This window comes from Sorex araneus, chromosome 4, assembly GCF_027595985.1.
Source record: "Sorex araneus isolate mSorAra2 chromosome 4, mSorAra2.pri, whole genome shotgun sequence".
Lineage (NCBI taxonomy): Eukaryota > Metazoa > Chordata > Mammalia > Eulipotyphla > Soricidae > Sorex > Sorex araneus.
In genome coordinates this window covers 48744274-48758725 of record NC_073305.1, presented here as the reverse complement: position 1 = coordinate 48758725, position 14452 = coordinate 48744274, and the positions used below count along the sequence as shown (strand labels likewise).

General features: G+C 42.4%; 1 protein-coding gene across 3 annotated transcripts in view; it reads left to right on the top strand.

Annotated features, from left to right (window-relative positions):
- Positions 1-14452, top strand: part of SFMBT1 (Scm like with four mbt domains 1) — a 127302-nt gene that overhangs the window by 106282 nt on the left and 6568 nt on the right. For all 3 annotated transcript variants that reach the window (XM_055136228.1, XM_055136229.1, XM_055136230.1), the window contains exons 14-20: positions 1649-1713; positions 4675-4814; positions 5888-5997; positions 7442-7617; positions 12455-12633; positions 12818-13063; positions 13667-13795. In XM_055136228.1, coding sequence (XP_054992203.1) covers positions 1649-1713; positions 4675-4814; positions 5888-5997; positions 7442-7617; positions 12455-12633; positions 12818-13063; positions 13667-13795 — 1045 coding nt within the window. The remainder of the gene's footprint in view (positions 1-1648; positions 1714-4674; positions 4815-5887; positions 5998-7441; positions 7618-12454; positions 12634-12817; positions 13064-13666; positions 13796-14452) is intronic.

Sequence of the window (14452 nt, the reverse complement as noted above, 5' to 3'; positions counted from 1 at the left end):
GCTTGGGGGTCACATTCAAGGGAGATGTGTCTCAGGGGACCATATGGGGTGCTGGAGAGATCCAACCTTGGTCACCTGCATGCAGGGCAAACACCCTGTACTACTGTACTATCACTCCGACCCCTCTCCTCCTCTTCTTAAAAAACCAACAATCCTATTGGATTAGAGCCCCAACCTTATTTACCCTTCAAATTCTTATCTCCAAATATAGTTACATTGAGGGTTAGGTCATCAATGTATTAAATTTAAGGAACATGAAATCTATATAATGTATAGGTGACCTTTGTGGGTATGTGAGTAATAGAACTGACAATAGAAGTTGAGGAAAAGGACAAAAAATTCTTGGCCATGTATAAAAGTGAGATAACAATGATTAAAAACAAATTTGACTTGGGCTTTTCCTTTAGATGTCAAGCCTGATTCAAAATTTTAGCAGGAAATATTCTAAAAAGACAAATTACTGACTAGAATAATAATACAATGGGTCCCCTGAGTAACTCAGAGAGTGATCCCTGAGTGTGGAGCCAGCAAGAAGCCCTGAACACTGCCGGGTATGGCCCAAAAAGCAATAAATAAATATTAAAAATAATAAATTACTCGAACCTGTAGTATAATAGCACGGTCCATTGGCTTTTTATATGTCAAATGTATACATTACATGTGTACATAGTTTTAAAAACAATTGCTATTATTTTTTATTTTGGTTCTGGGGCCATACCTGATAGTGTTTGGGGGGGTGCTTCCAGTTGGAGAACTGTGCAGTGCCAGGGGTCAAGCCTGGGCCTCCCATGTGCAAGGCATGTGCTCCAGCCCCAACAGTTACTGTTTTTCACTGGAATATTAAGGGCGATGAACCACGATGCCTGCAGTTACTATGCAGAAATGCTCACAAATGGGAAGTTTGATAACAGGGCAATTAGCATGGTGGTTTATGTCTACAGCTTTTATGTATATCTGAAGTTATTTTCCAATAAAAAATATTTAAAAGGCACCTCAAGCCCTACATACTATTTTGCTTTATAACAAAAAGAAGGATCAAGATGTTGGTCAGATTAATTAAAAGATTGATCTCCCATCTCACTGCATGAGTGACACTGGGAATGTAGTGGAAAGGACAAATTCAAAAGGAGCTTTCTGAGAATGGTACAAAAGACCAGGGAACAGTTGAGAAACTGCATGTTATTGTGGTGGTTGTTCACCTGTCATCTGTGTAGTTGAAGGATTTGGGATCATTTTAAGAAATGGGCATTAAGTCGTTGAGACTCTTAATGAAGTATCTGGAGGTGAAATGTTAAGGTGAAATGTTAACCTTGAGCTTACTAGAAAATACTTCAGCCTGGGAAAAACAGCTGAAGCAAGTGAATATTTATGATTGTCAGATATGGTGATGTGTCCATTAGAATTCTTTGTAGAGTCTTTCTTACCGTCAAGGGCATTTGAAGTTTTTTGTAATGAAATGTTAAAGAAAAAAAACAGGTAATCACATATACACAGATATACACACAAACACACGCCTGATCAAGGAAGCAGCTGATGTAGAGATTTTATGATCTGATATATTTGCTTTCTTCGGTTTGAAACAAATTATTTCTCACACTTTACTGACCGTGAGAGTTTTCTCACTATTTGTTGTGTTTTCTTGACCCAGAATACCGTCTTCAAGGACTGTCCATGAAGGCCTGAAGAACCAGGAGCTGAATTCCACAGACTCAGGTATTTTTTTTTTTTAAAAAAGGACATTTAGTTTCTTTTAATGGACTTAAAACACATTAAATGATATACTTGATTTCTCACATATGCTTCTTAGAGGTGTCTATTAATTGTGAGATAATTGTTTGGTTTTTTTTATGCTCTTTATAAAAATTCCCTCCCATCACACCCCTTCCCATCATTGCTATTTATAGGGGGCTAAGGGAGGGGGGAGATTGAGCCACAGCCAGCCATGGTCAGGGGCTAATTTCAGCTCAGTGCGCACAGGGCGGCTCCCAGTCTTGCTCTGGGGACCATGTGGTCCTGGGCGGTGAACTCAGGCCTCTTGCACGTGGCCTTTGCACTCAGCCCTTTGAGCGGCCTCTCTGGGCCCTTCATTGTTGTGATGGTCAGGGGCTGTACATCCAGTTGTAGGGCTGGGAATCAAGCCAGGGCCTTGAAAATGCAAGGCAGCTGCTTCAACACTGAGTCACATGCTTGGCCCTGAACCTTTTTAAAGATTTTTTGTTTTGTTTTGGGGCCACACCTGGCAGTGCTCAGAGGTTGCTCCTAGCTGTGCTAGGGATAGTATGTGGTGCCAGGGGTTGAACCCAGGCCTCCAAACGCAAAACATGTGCACAGCCTGTTGAGCTATCTCTCTAGCCATCCCTTCTATTAAAAAAAAAAAAATCCTACCTATATGTGTCTTTCTCATACTTGTTTCACTTAGTACAACACCCTCAGGGCCTTCCGTCATGAATGGTAAACTTTCCTTCTTTCTGTGACTAAACAGGATCCTATTATGTATGTGCACACACGCATATCCACACATTATATCACATCATATTTTCTCTATCCACTCATACGTGAATGGGGATTTAGGTTGTTTACTTGTCTTGGCAATTACAAACAATGATGCAATGAATATGGGGCTGAGCAGTGCCTTCCCAGTGAGTATTTTCATTCAGATAGACAACCGGAGGTGGAATCGCTGGGTTCATATAGTAGTTGTTTGCTTGCTTGTTTTTTGGTGCTGGGGGTTAAACTTAAGGCGTCAAACATATACAGTGGTTCTATTTCAAACTTTTGAGGAAGCTCTCATTATTTTCTGTAATGGCCCTACCGGCTTATGTTCATACCAACAGTGCCTAAGGGCTGCATTTTCTCCATATCCTTGTCAACACTTGGTACTTCCTGTCTTTTCAATAATACCATTCAGGGGCCGGAGCGATAGCACATCGGGTAGGGCGTTTGCCTTGCACGCGGCCGACCCGGGTTCGATCCCCGGCATCCCATATGGTCCCCTGAGCACTGCCAGGAGTAATTCCTGAGTGCAAAGCCAGGAGTAACCCCTGAGCATCGCTGGGTGTGACCCAAAAAGCAAAATAATAATAATAATAATAATAATAATAATAATAATAATAATAATAATACCATTCAAACAACCATTATTGTCTCATTGTGGTTTTGATTTGGTAACAAAAGGTAAGGTAATATAGCACATATAGTTTCTTGTGTTTGATATATCACTGGCCATTCTAATATAAATTGAAACTATGGATAAGACATATCTCCCATAAGACCTCAGCCAAGGGTTTTCTCTGTGTTTTGGAATTTGATTTTGGGCCACATCCAGCTGATTGCAGGGCTCACTCCTGGCTCTGCACTCAGGGATCACTCTGGCAGGGCTCATTTAGGGTGCCAGAAATCAAACCTGGGTGGGTCATGTGCAAAGCAAGTACCCTGCTTGCTGTACTTTCTTTCTGGCCCCCTCTCTGAATTTTTTGCATTTTAGTAGTTGAATTGCTTGTCATTATAAGGAAAATAAAAATCCAACAACATTTCATTGAAATACAGTGTTCATACTGAAAAACAGAGGCTGCTACACTTTATAGAACTAAAAAAATTTAAAAGATATGGTTAGAGTGTACTTTCAGTACTCTGAAGAATCCCAGAAATAGAAGGACTCACAATATTGCCTGCTGATAAGACTATTTTAATGGCTTAAGAGGATAGTATTGGATAATATTTACCGTCACTTCTTAGAAATATTCCAGATTATTGTGTAATTACCATCAAAAATCACCACGGGTTCTTTTTCCTTTAGCTTTTGGTTCACACTCATTGACTAAGGAGCTAGTGCTGGCTCCCTGCTGGGGGTCACTACAATAGTTCACGATGGACTTGCAGAGCCTGGGATTATACCTCTGCCTCCCAGTTCTGTGAGCTGTCATGGATTATTGGAGTAAAGTTTTCATTTCCTTTGTTTGTTGTTAGAAATAATGGATTGTTTGAACCGGTCACCTTTAATACAGCAGTTAAGCTATACATAATTCAGGATATCATTTGATCTCAGCAGAGTGATAAGTGCTATAGCTATGTTGTAAATGTAAAGTACTTCCAGGGGAGGGGGACTGGAGAGATAGTGCAGGAATTACGGCAATTGCTTAGCACAGGGTCAACCCCTCATCCCTCCTGCCCCCCTGTCCCCATTCATTGTCTGGCACTGCATATTGTCCCTTGAGCACCAGCAGGAGTAAGCCCTGAGCAACACCAGTGTGGCCCAACTTCCTTCCCCAAATAAATAAATATATACATACAAAAATATTTTAATAGATATCTTTATTTTCAGGGTACTCAGACAATGTGTTAAACTTCAAAATATGTTTTCTAACTTGATAAGATAATGGGTATGCTTTTAAAAATTTGCTAATTTTTATTTAATTTAATTTCTTTTTGGGAGGGGGCCCATACCCAGAGGTGCTAAAAGGCTTACTCCTGGCTCTGCCCACACTCCTGGTGGGCTCAGGGGACCGCATGGGGTGCTGGGGAATGAGCCCAGGTTGGGCACAAGCAGGACAAGTGCCCTGCCTACTGTACTATCTCTCCAGCCCCATATACTAGTTTTCTAACCACAGTAGTAATAGTTTCGGCCACTTAGGCTGGGGACTGACTTGTGACTATTTGCTTCTTTTTATTTCCCAGTTATGATTAATGGAAAATACTGCTGTCCAAAGATATACTTCAACCACCGTTGTTTCTCAGGGCCATATCTTAACAAAGGAAGAATTGCTGAGCTGCCTCAATGTGTAGGACCTGGGAACTGTGTTCTGGTCCTTCGAGAGGTAAGGACCTCATTCCTACAACCATCTGCGTGTCATTCCCGTGAGACTCGTTTTTTCAGTAGTGACTAACTTTTTTCATGTTTGGACACGGGACTGGGCACCTGATTGTTTCTGCTCCCTGGCATCACCTGAGTTACCTTTCAGCTCCTACACACAGCAGGCTTACCTCTGCTGGCGCCCACCAGAGCCCACATGGGAACTGAGCAAAGGTCAGTGTGCAGGGGTGTGAGGCTGCGAGGCTGTTGGGTGCAGGGGAAGGGGGGGGCAGAGCAGCGCCCCTGTCTGCTGGAGTCACGGAGCTTTCCAGCCTTTGGTGCCGCCAGGAACCCAGGAAAGGACTGAGGCCTTTCTGCCCTGCAGGTGGGAGCCGGTGCTCCTGTGCCCAGCTCCTCCAGCCTCAGAAAGCCTCAGCACTCTACAAAATGTTGCAAATAAATACAGCTTTCTGGGTGCAGCGAGACCTGGAAAAGCCTTCCAAACATGTGCTAAAGTGAATTGTAATTCCTGCAGCCTACTTTTTCTTGACCATAATGATTTACTTTTTTTCTTTTTTCTTTTTTTGCTCTTTTTTTTTTTTGTTTGGTTTTCTGTTTTTTTTTGTTTGTTTGTTTTGGGACCTCACCCAGTGGTACTCAGGGCTTACTCCAGACTCTGTGCTCAGGGGTTAGTCCTGGTGTTGCTTCGGGAAGCATGTAGTGCTGGGGCTCGAAACTGAGCCAGCCAAGTGCACCTCAAGCACCACTGTCTCTTTTCAGATGATGAGACCTGATGCGCTGCCTACTGCGCTAGGGAGGCAACTTATCTCTCTCCACCTGCTTTTGTCCCCTTCTTTTTTTCTGGGGTGGGGGGGTGACCATAACATTTTAAATGAACTTATGAGTCCGGTTATTCTCCTAATTTGCAGCTCTAGTCAGCTGGCGTATCTTCAGTGTTCTTACATAATGTTGTTATAAGATAGGAATTGTGGTAAGACAAGCATCATACCTTATGTGATATTTTAGGAAATAGCGAGGTTCTAATGATCTGCTTTTCTCTTGCCCACCCCGTGTTTCTCATTTTAAAATGGAATCCAGGTCCTTACTTTACTTATCAATGCAGCCTATAAACCCAGTCGTGTCCTTCGAGAGTTGCAGCTGGACAAAGACTCGGTGTGGCATGGATGCGGGGAAATCCTCAAAGCCAAGTGAGTAGGTCCCTGTGTTACTCCTACTCCCCCTGGGCAGGTGACAGGCTCAGCTCTCCCACGGGTAATATTAAGATACCCATGTTCCCTTGGGTGGTTTTTCAACTATTTGTGATGAAAAAGCAGTTTTGTGGTCTCTCTTTTATACCCATCCCCCCCAGTTCCCCATATGGGATGTCGGGGATCTAACCCAAGGTGGCTGGCTGTTCGTGCAAGGCAAGTGCCCTGCCCACTGTGCTATTGCTCTGCCCAAGTCTTTTATGTTTCTATTCTGTAATTAGACAGTGTTCTTATAAAATATGGTAAAAATGATGTGTAAGAAATATGAGACTTGAAAGACATAAAAGTGAAAATAAAAGGGAAAAGGGGGTGAAGTAGAAAACTTGTTTACTGGGCCAGAGGAAGAGCTCACGAGCTGAGTGCGGGCTGTGCACTCGGAACTGCATAGTCCCCCGAGTACCGCTGGCTGTGGCCCCAAAGCAAACAAATGCAAGGACATGTTTCATTACTAGATTTAAGGGTCATAAAATTACTTTGGCAAATAAATAAGTTTACAAACATTTACTCTTGTTTCTGACTTGATCTGTCATAGATGAATGACATTTAACAGATTATACTGATTGATGGGCCACCCACTGCTGAGGGTAAAGAAAAACTAATGATGGCCACTTTCCCTTTTGGTGGTTATTATTTGAAAATCTTAAGCTTAGGAAATAAGGCGAAAGGTTATTTTGTCAATTTAAATAATTAAGCTTTTGGTTTTCATTGCTCACTGTATTTTAAATTTGATTTGCTAATATGCTCAAATTTATTTTCAGCATCTTAAAACTTTAAATAATATGGATTATTAAGAAATAACAATATGGGGCTGGAGCGATAGCACAGTGGGTAGGGCGTTTGCCTTGCATGCGGCCAACCCGGGTTCAATTCCCAGCATCCCATATGGTCCCCTGAGCACTGCCAGGGGTGGTTCCTGAGTGCAGAGCCAGGAGTAACCCCTGTGCATTGCCGGGTATGACCCAAAAAGCAAAAAATAAATAAATAAAAATATTATTATATTAAATGGTTTTGGTTTTCTTATTTATATAGGTCAAAATCATATAGTAATCACAAATTGGCTCTTACTGATTTATTTTCAGATCATTCTTTTTATCATTTCTTTAGGTTTTGTTGGAATAACTAATATAAAGTAAATTTGTTAAGTGCCTAAGAGGGCAGGTTGGGATTGGGAGGGAAATTGGGAATATTGGTGGAGGGAAAATCACACTGGTGGTGTGGAACACTAGATGCTTGAAACTGTATGATGAACAACTTTGTAAATCATAGTGTTTTTAATAAAAATTAATTTTAAAAGAAATAAAAATAATTTTCAGGTCATGCTTTTACTTTTCTACTGCATCGTCATGTCTCATCAAACTTGGTGCCTGTTCTCTTCCAATGGCAGATACAAAGGAAAGAGTTATCGTGCTACTGTTGAAATAGTGAAAACAGCAGACCGGGTGACTGAATTCTGCCGGCAAACTTGTATCAAACTGGAGTGCTGTCCTAATCTTTTTGGTCCACGGATGGTTCTGGATAAGTGTTCTGAGAACTGCTCTGTACTTACAAAGACCAAATATAGTGAGTCATCTTCTCAAAGGTGTTAGAGCCTGGAAAAATGCTTTATCTTACAGCCATTAATCTACAATATAGGTAGACAAACACTTTTATCTGTTAAAGCCAGGCAATATGTTATACTACAGGTTGTATGTTCTCTGTTGTATATTTCATTTTTGTTTTGTATTTTGTTGTTGTTTATTTTTGTAGAGTCCACTTTGATCCTGGCTTGCTGGTGGTGGGGGGGGGGGCGCCTGGGGCAGACCTGGCAGTACCCAGGAAGCCCTTTGGTGCCAGGGATTGGCTCAAGCCTGGAACATGTGCATTATCACAAAGCTACATTCTAGTTCTTTATTTTTACAGAAGCACTGCACTGTCATTCCGTTGTTCATCTATTTGCTTGAGTGGGCACCAGTAACATCTCCATTGTGAGACTTGTTACTGTTTTTGGCATATCGAATACTACACGGGTAGCTTGCCAGGCTCTGCCGTGCAGGCGGGATACTCCCGGTAGCTTGCTGGGCTATAGTTTTTAAAATGCAAAACCAGAGGGTCTGAGAGATAGTACAGGGCTGAGACACTCACCTTGCATGTGGCCAACCTATTTGATCCCCAGTACTCCATATGGTCCCCCGGGTACTTCCAAGGGTCACTCCTGGGCACAGAGCTAGAGATAGCCCCTTAGCTACACTGGGTGTGGCCTCAAAACAAACTAAAACAGCAGAAAGGAAGTAAAAGCTAGAATGGAGAGATAGCTCAAAGAACTGAATGCATGCTTCTTTGTATTTGGGAGGCCCAGGTTTGATCCCTGGCACCACGTGGTCCCCCTAGCATTCTAGATGTGGCCCACCCAAAAAAAGGAAAAAGTTTTTGTTTTGAAGATGATACTAAAAAAAGACCTTGAGTCATATTTCATCCATAGAACTTAGTTTGAAAAAAAAAAGAACTTAGTTTGACAACACACATATAACTTGTACATATGATATCTTACATATAGTATATCTAATAAGATGGATAAGCCATTTATATGATTGGCAAATATTTTGTTCCCACTGTGTGCTCCCATTGTTCTAACAACAACAACAAAAATTTCTGTCTTTAAGTTTACTTTTTCATGTGGAAGACAGATAATAAGGGAAGAAATAGTGTGAAATAATACTATGGAGAGAATGAAGCAAGATAAGCAAAGTAAGAGAGTGAGAAAGGCTAGGAAGGGGGGTGCAGTTTAAACAGGTGCCATCTGCCAGCCAGTTGTGCAGACATCTGGGTGATGGTGCTGGGGCGTGGGGGTGAGAGGCAGCAAGTGTACCACCTGAGTGCGGAGCCTGCTCGGTGGCAGTGGGGAGCAGCAGAGCAGCAGTGAGGGGCCCCGGAGGCACAGCAGGAGGGGATAATACAGCAATACAACAGGTAGGGCGTTTCCTTGCACACAGCTGACCTGGGTTCCATCTCCAGCATCCCATAGCGCCACCAGGAATAATTCTCGAGTGTAAAGCCAGGAGTAACCTCTGAGCATCACAGGATGTGTCCCCAAAAGCCAAGAGTAGGAAAAGGATATTTGGAGGCTTCTGACCTGTCAGAACAACACCTGTTCCCTTCTCATTGCTTACTTTCTCCCTTGTGAAGTTACCCCTACCACCCCTTCTTTAAAAAAAAAAAAAGAAGAAGAAAAGAAAAAATGTCACACAGGATAAAATTTTCAATTTGGAGTGCCGTCAAAATATTATTAATAAAAGACAAAATTTTGATCCTACCTTTTAAAAAATTTTATAAGCCCTGATGTCACTTGAAAGAATACAGAGTAGGATTATGCCTTACTTTAAATTGGAATTTCTAATTTTGTTCCTCTTAAGGTTTACCATATATTTAGTTCATCTTGTTAAAAATGGGGTTCTGAATCATCAAATATGTGTGTCTCTGTAACTTAGCTTTTTGGGGCAGAGGGCGGTGGAGGGGGAGGTTGGTGGCCGAACCTGGAGGTGGAGGTTGGTGGCCGAACCTGGAGGTGCTCAGGATTTTTCGTGGAACTTTGTTTAGGTGTTGGTCCTGGTACTGCTCAGGGGACTATATGCACTTTTAAGGGAATAAACCTGGGCTGATTGCGTGCAAGGCAAACCCTGCGCGCTATCTGTCTGGTCCCATGTGGGACCTGACTTTATGCATTTCCAAAAAGTTCCCAGATGTTGCTTATGCTTCTGACCCAGGGTCCACGACTAACGTGATGACCTTCCTGGTCAGTATTGCAAGTCATATGAGCAGCTGCACTTCGCATTTCTATTTACTTGGCTTGTAAACTCCTTAACAGTGGTGAATGAATTAATGAATTTTGAAGAAAATAGAAGATTAAGGATCCTCTTATTATTGTTGGCTTTGGCAGTTTAGCATGTTGTAACTATTAGTAGCTAAGTGAAATACTCTATTCATACATCTCATACCACATGGAACCTTGGGAGATGTGCAGATTTTATTATGCTTTTTAAAAAATCTATTCACAGTGATTTAGTTAAAATTAGCCTAGATTGTTGGGAGAGAACCTGTTTGTTTTTGTTATTTTTTTGTTTTCGGCCCTCGCCTGGCAGTGCTCAGGAAATGCTTCCTAGCTCCTTGCTCGGGGCTTGCGTCCAGCAGTGTTCAGGAGACCGTGTGGTGCCAGGGACTGAACGGGGCCTCCTGCATGCACTCCAGCCTGTGGAGCGTAGGAGAGAGCTTATAGTTTTTCTTGATTTGTATCTACATACCTTTTTTTTTTTTTTTTGGTTTTTGGGTCACACCCGGCGATGCACAGGGGTCACTCCTGGCTCTTCACTCAGGAATCATCCCTGGCGGTGCTCAGGGGACCATATGGGATGCTGGGATTCGAACCCGGGTTGGCCGCGTGCAAAGCAAACGCCCTACCCGCTGTGCTATCACTCCAGCCCCTGTATCTACATACCTTTGAAGAATTTAAACACTTCTGAAGAATTTAGCTTTTGCAAAATGTTAAATTCTGTTTTAGTATATAACAAAGCTAGAGTTTCAGGTACAAGTTATTATGTATAGTCCAAAATGTAAATGAAAATTCAAAGGAATTACGATTGACAAAAACAGTTCTGAAGAAAAGTACAGTTTGATCTTGATGCTGTTAAAAAAAAAAACAACAAAATAAAACAAAACAAAAAAACCCCTCCATGACAACTTGAAAAACAGGATCTAGCTTGAGAATGTGTGCTCTCTGCCCTCAGTTTACTGTAGTGCTGTAATAGTCAAGAGCTGAGTATTGTGCTCCTCTCCCAGCACCTCGAGAGGCGGTAACTATTAAAAAAAATGAAATGAACCCAAGAAATTGTACAAGGCAAGGTAAGATGCTTGCCTTGCCTTGCATGCAGCCAACCCAGGTTTGATTCCCCAGCACTGCGTGTGGCCCCTGAGCATCATTAGAATGAGCCCTCAACACAGTCAAGCCCCACCAGGCCTGGTCCTCAAACCCAAGGAAATGAAAATGAAAGCACTGGGGATGTATCTCAAGTGCCTCGCCTGTGTGAGGTCCTGGGGTTAGTCCCAGCTCTCTGTGGCTCCCCAAGTGTTACCAGGCCTTGCCAGGGTGGGTCGCTTCACCACCAACTCAAGCACCACTGGGCTCCACGCATATCCAGAAATCCCCTTAACCCCATCACCACCACCACCCCAAAAAATGAGGCAAAAAAATTAATTGACATTTTGACAAAGAAGATATGAAAGTAGCCAAAAAGTACATGAAAATGTGCTAAGTATCCTATAATTTTAAAATACAAGAAGAAATTATTACATACCCACTAGATAGGCTAAAATGGCATCACTGTATCACTGTCGTCCCATTGTTCATCAATTTGCTCGAGTGGGCACCAGTAACATCTACGTTGTGAGACTTGTTGTTACTGTTTTTCGCATATCAAATATGCCACGGGTAGCTTGCTGGGCTCTGCTGGGCGGGCGGGATACTCTCGGTAGCTTGCCGGGCTCTCCAAGAGGGACAGAGGAATTGAATCCTCGTCAGCCTTGTACAAGGCAAACGCCTACCCGCTGTGCTATCGCTGCAGTCCAAAGGCAACTAAAATGGTAAAGACTGACAATTCTGCGTATTGGTAATCTAATGATTAGATCTCTTAATGTTACTGGTGGGAATATAAAGTTACATTTCCCTTTTGGAAAACTATTTGGCAGTTTCTTAAAACGTTTATCGTATATCTCACTTTTGGCCCAGCAATTCCATTCCTAGTGATTTATCCAAGAAAATGAAAACTTGCCTACGAAAAGCCTGTTATAAGAATGTTTGTTACACTTTAATAATAACTAAAACTTGGAAATATCCAGGTGCTCATCAACAGAATAAATCAACTGGTTTATGTAATGGAGTGCTATTCATCAATATAAAAGAAACAGCTATGCATACACACAATAGCATAAATGAAATTCAAAAACATTATGCTGAGTGAAAGAAGCCAGGTACAAAGGAAGTACCTACTGAATGGTTTCTTAAATGATGCAAAAATAATCTATAGTGATGGAAATCAGAATTGTGATTGTTTCTGGTGAAAGGGAATGAGTAGAAGAGATACTTGGAGTTTTCTAGGTTGATAAAGATGTTCGCATCATGAAGGGAAAAGAATTATTCAGAGGTATGCATTTGTCAGTACTAATCAAACTATACATTTAATACCTGTATGTTTAAGATCATTCCACTGTATAGGATCAAACTATACATTTAATACATTTGATACCTATATGTGTAAGATCATTTCACCGTATAGAATTTCAACCTTACATGTAGTCTGTTTTCTGCTGTGCTAATAGAATCTCTTGTGTGTCTGAAGCAACTTGATTTTCCTTTGTCATTCACATTTAGCACACTATTATGGAAAGAAGAAAAATAAAAGAATTGGAAGGCCACCCGGCGGGCATAGTAACTTAGCATGTGTCCTGAAAAAAGCCAGTAAGAGGAGAAAGAGGCGGAAAAATGTCTTTGTTCATAAGAAGAAGCGCTCTTCTGCATCTGTTGACAATACGCCCGCAGGCTCTCCCCAGGTATGAGACCCGTGCTGCCCCTCCCATACCTAGGAGCCCGGAGACCGCTGCACTAGCGTACAGACAGGAAAAGCACCTCGGCCTCTCCCATCAGGTCTCTGACCCTGGAGAAGATGCTTGCTTTCGGGGTGTGGGGAATGGTCTCTCTTGAATTTCAGTGTGGTCCCATTGTTCTTTCCTGCAGGGAAGTGGGGGTGAAGAGGACGATGACCCTGATGAAGGGGAGGATGACTCCCTCAGTGAGGGCAGTACATCTGAGCAGCAGGACGAGCTGCAGGAGGAGTCGGAACTGTCAGAGAAGAAGTCCTGCTCCTCTTCACCCACCCAGAGCGAGGTCTCCACGTCGCTGCCCCTCGACAGACAGAGGAGAAAGAGAGAGCTCCGCACCTTTTCGTTTTCTGATGATGAGAATAAACCTCCTTCACCAAAGGTACTCAGATTTTCCTAGTACTGGTGAAAGGGAAGTTCCCACGAGCATCTGCTTGTAAATGATGTTGGCATTCCACTTATCTCAGTTTCAGCTCAGTTGTCTGGGTTCATTTTTATTTTTATTTAAAAAAAATTTTTTTTAAAGCCCATCTTAAAATATATTTTGTTTTATTGAAATGAATCACCGTGAGATACAGACTTATAAACTTTCATGATTGCGTTCCAGTCAACAATGTTCAAGTACCCATCCCTCCACCAGTGCCCATTCTCCACCACCAGTGTTCCCAGTATCCTTCCCCTGGGTTCCTTTTTAACCCTTTCCAAATGCAGTGCGGGTCTCTTGTCTCAGATTATAGGAGGAGAGTCTCTTTCAGAGTGGCTTCTTGTTTTAAAGAAAAAGTAGTACAGGCCTGGAGTTCAGGCACTACCCAGTGACCTCTGACTTAGAGCCGGTAGTAACCCCCAAGCTAGGCGTAACCCAAAAGGCCACGCATGTCATGTGTAAGTCAGCCTTTGGAGGGTTATGAGTCTAGAGAGAGAGACATCTTTAGAATAAAATACCTCCTACACTGACATTTGGTTTGGTTTGTTGTGGGCCATCAAGGAAATAAGGATCGAAGTTGCTGAGAGGCTGCACTTGGACAGTAACCCGCTGAAGTGGAGCGTGGCGGACGTCGTGCGGTTCATCAGATCCACCGACTGTGCTCCGCTAGCGCGGATATTCCTAGACCAGGTAATCCCAGGGCGTCTGCCCCTTTAGGAGTCTGTCTCTGCAGCCAAGTACTTCGGGCGTAATGACAATTTATTTGTAAGTGTTAGGAAAAGTATTTCTGTCACATAGGTCAAATGCTATTTTAGTTTTGCTTTTAGGGGTAGAAAGATGATTTAAAAGGGTGACTTTGCTGACTTCTCTCATGGTTGAGACATGTCCCATTTCTCCTCAGAATTTATTTCTTCTCTCCACGTGTTTGGGTGGTTTAAAATCAAGCATATCATGCTTAATTGTCCTTTTTTCCAAAATAGTATATTTTTAATAAATTAATAATAACTGGGGTTTGAGAGAATGCAGGGGTTAAACCTCTTGCCTTGCACATGGCCAACCCCAGCACTGCCAGGAGTGAGCCCTGAACATCACTGGGTATGGCCCAAGGTCCCTACAAATGTAATAACTAGTGTGTTAGGCTAAGGAGTGGTGATCAATTTTAAGCAAATGTTCTGTTACTTTATGTTTTTTTGTTGTTGTTGTTTTGTTTGGGGGCCACACATAGCAGTGCTTGGGATTTAATTCTAGTTTTGTGCTCAGGGATCGTTGTTGATAGTGCTTGGGAAGGACCACATGGCACCAGGGGTTCAAGTGAGGGCCAGCTGTGTGCAAGACAAATGCCTTAAT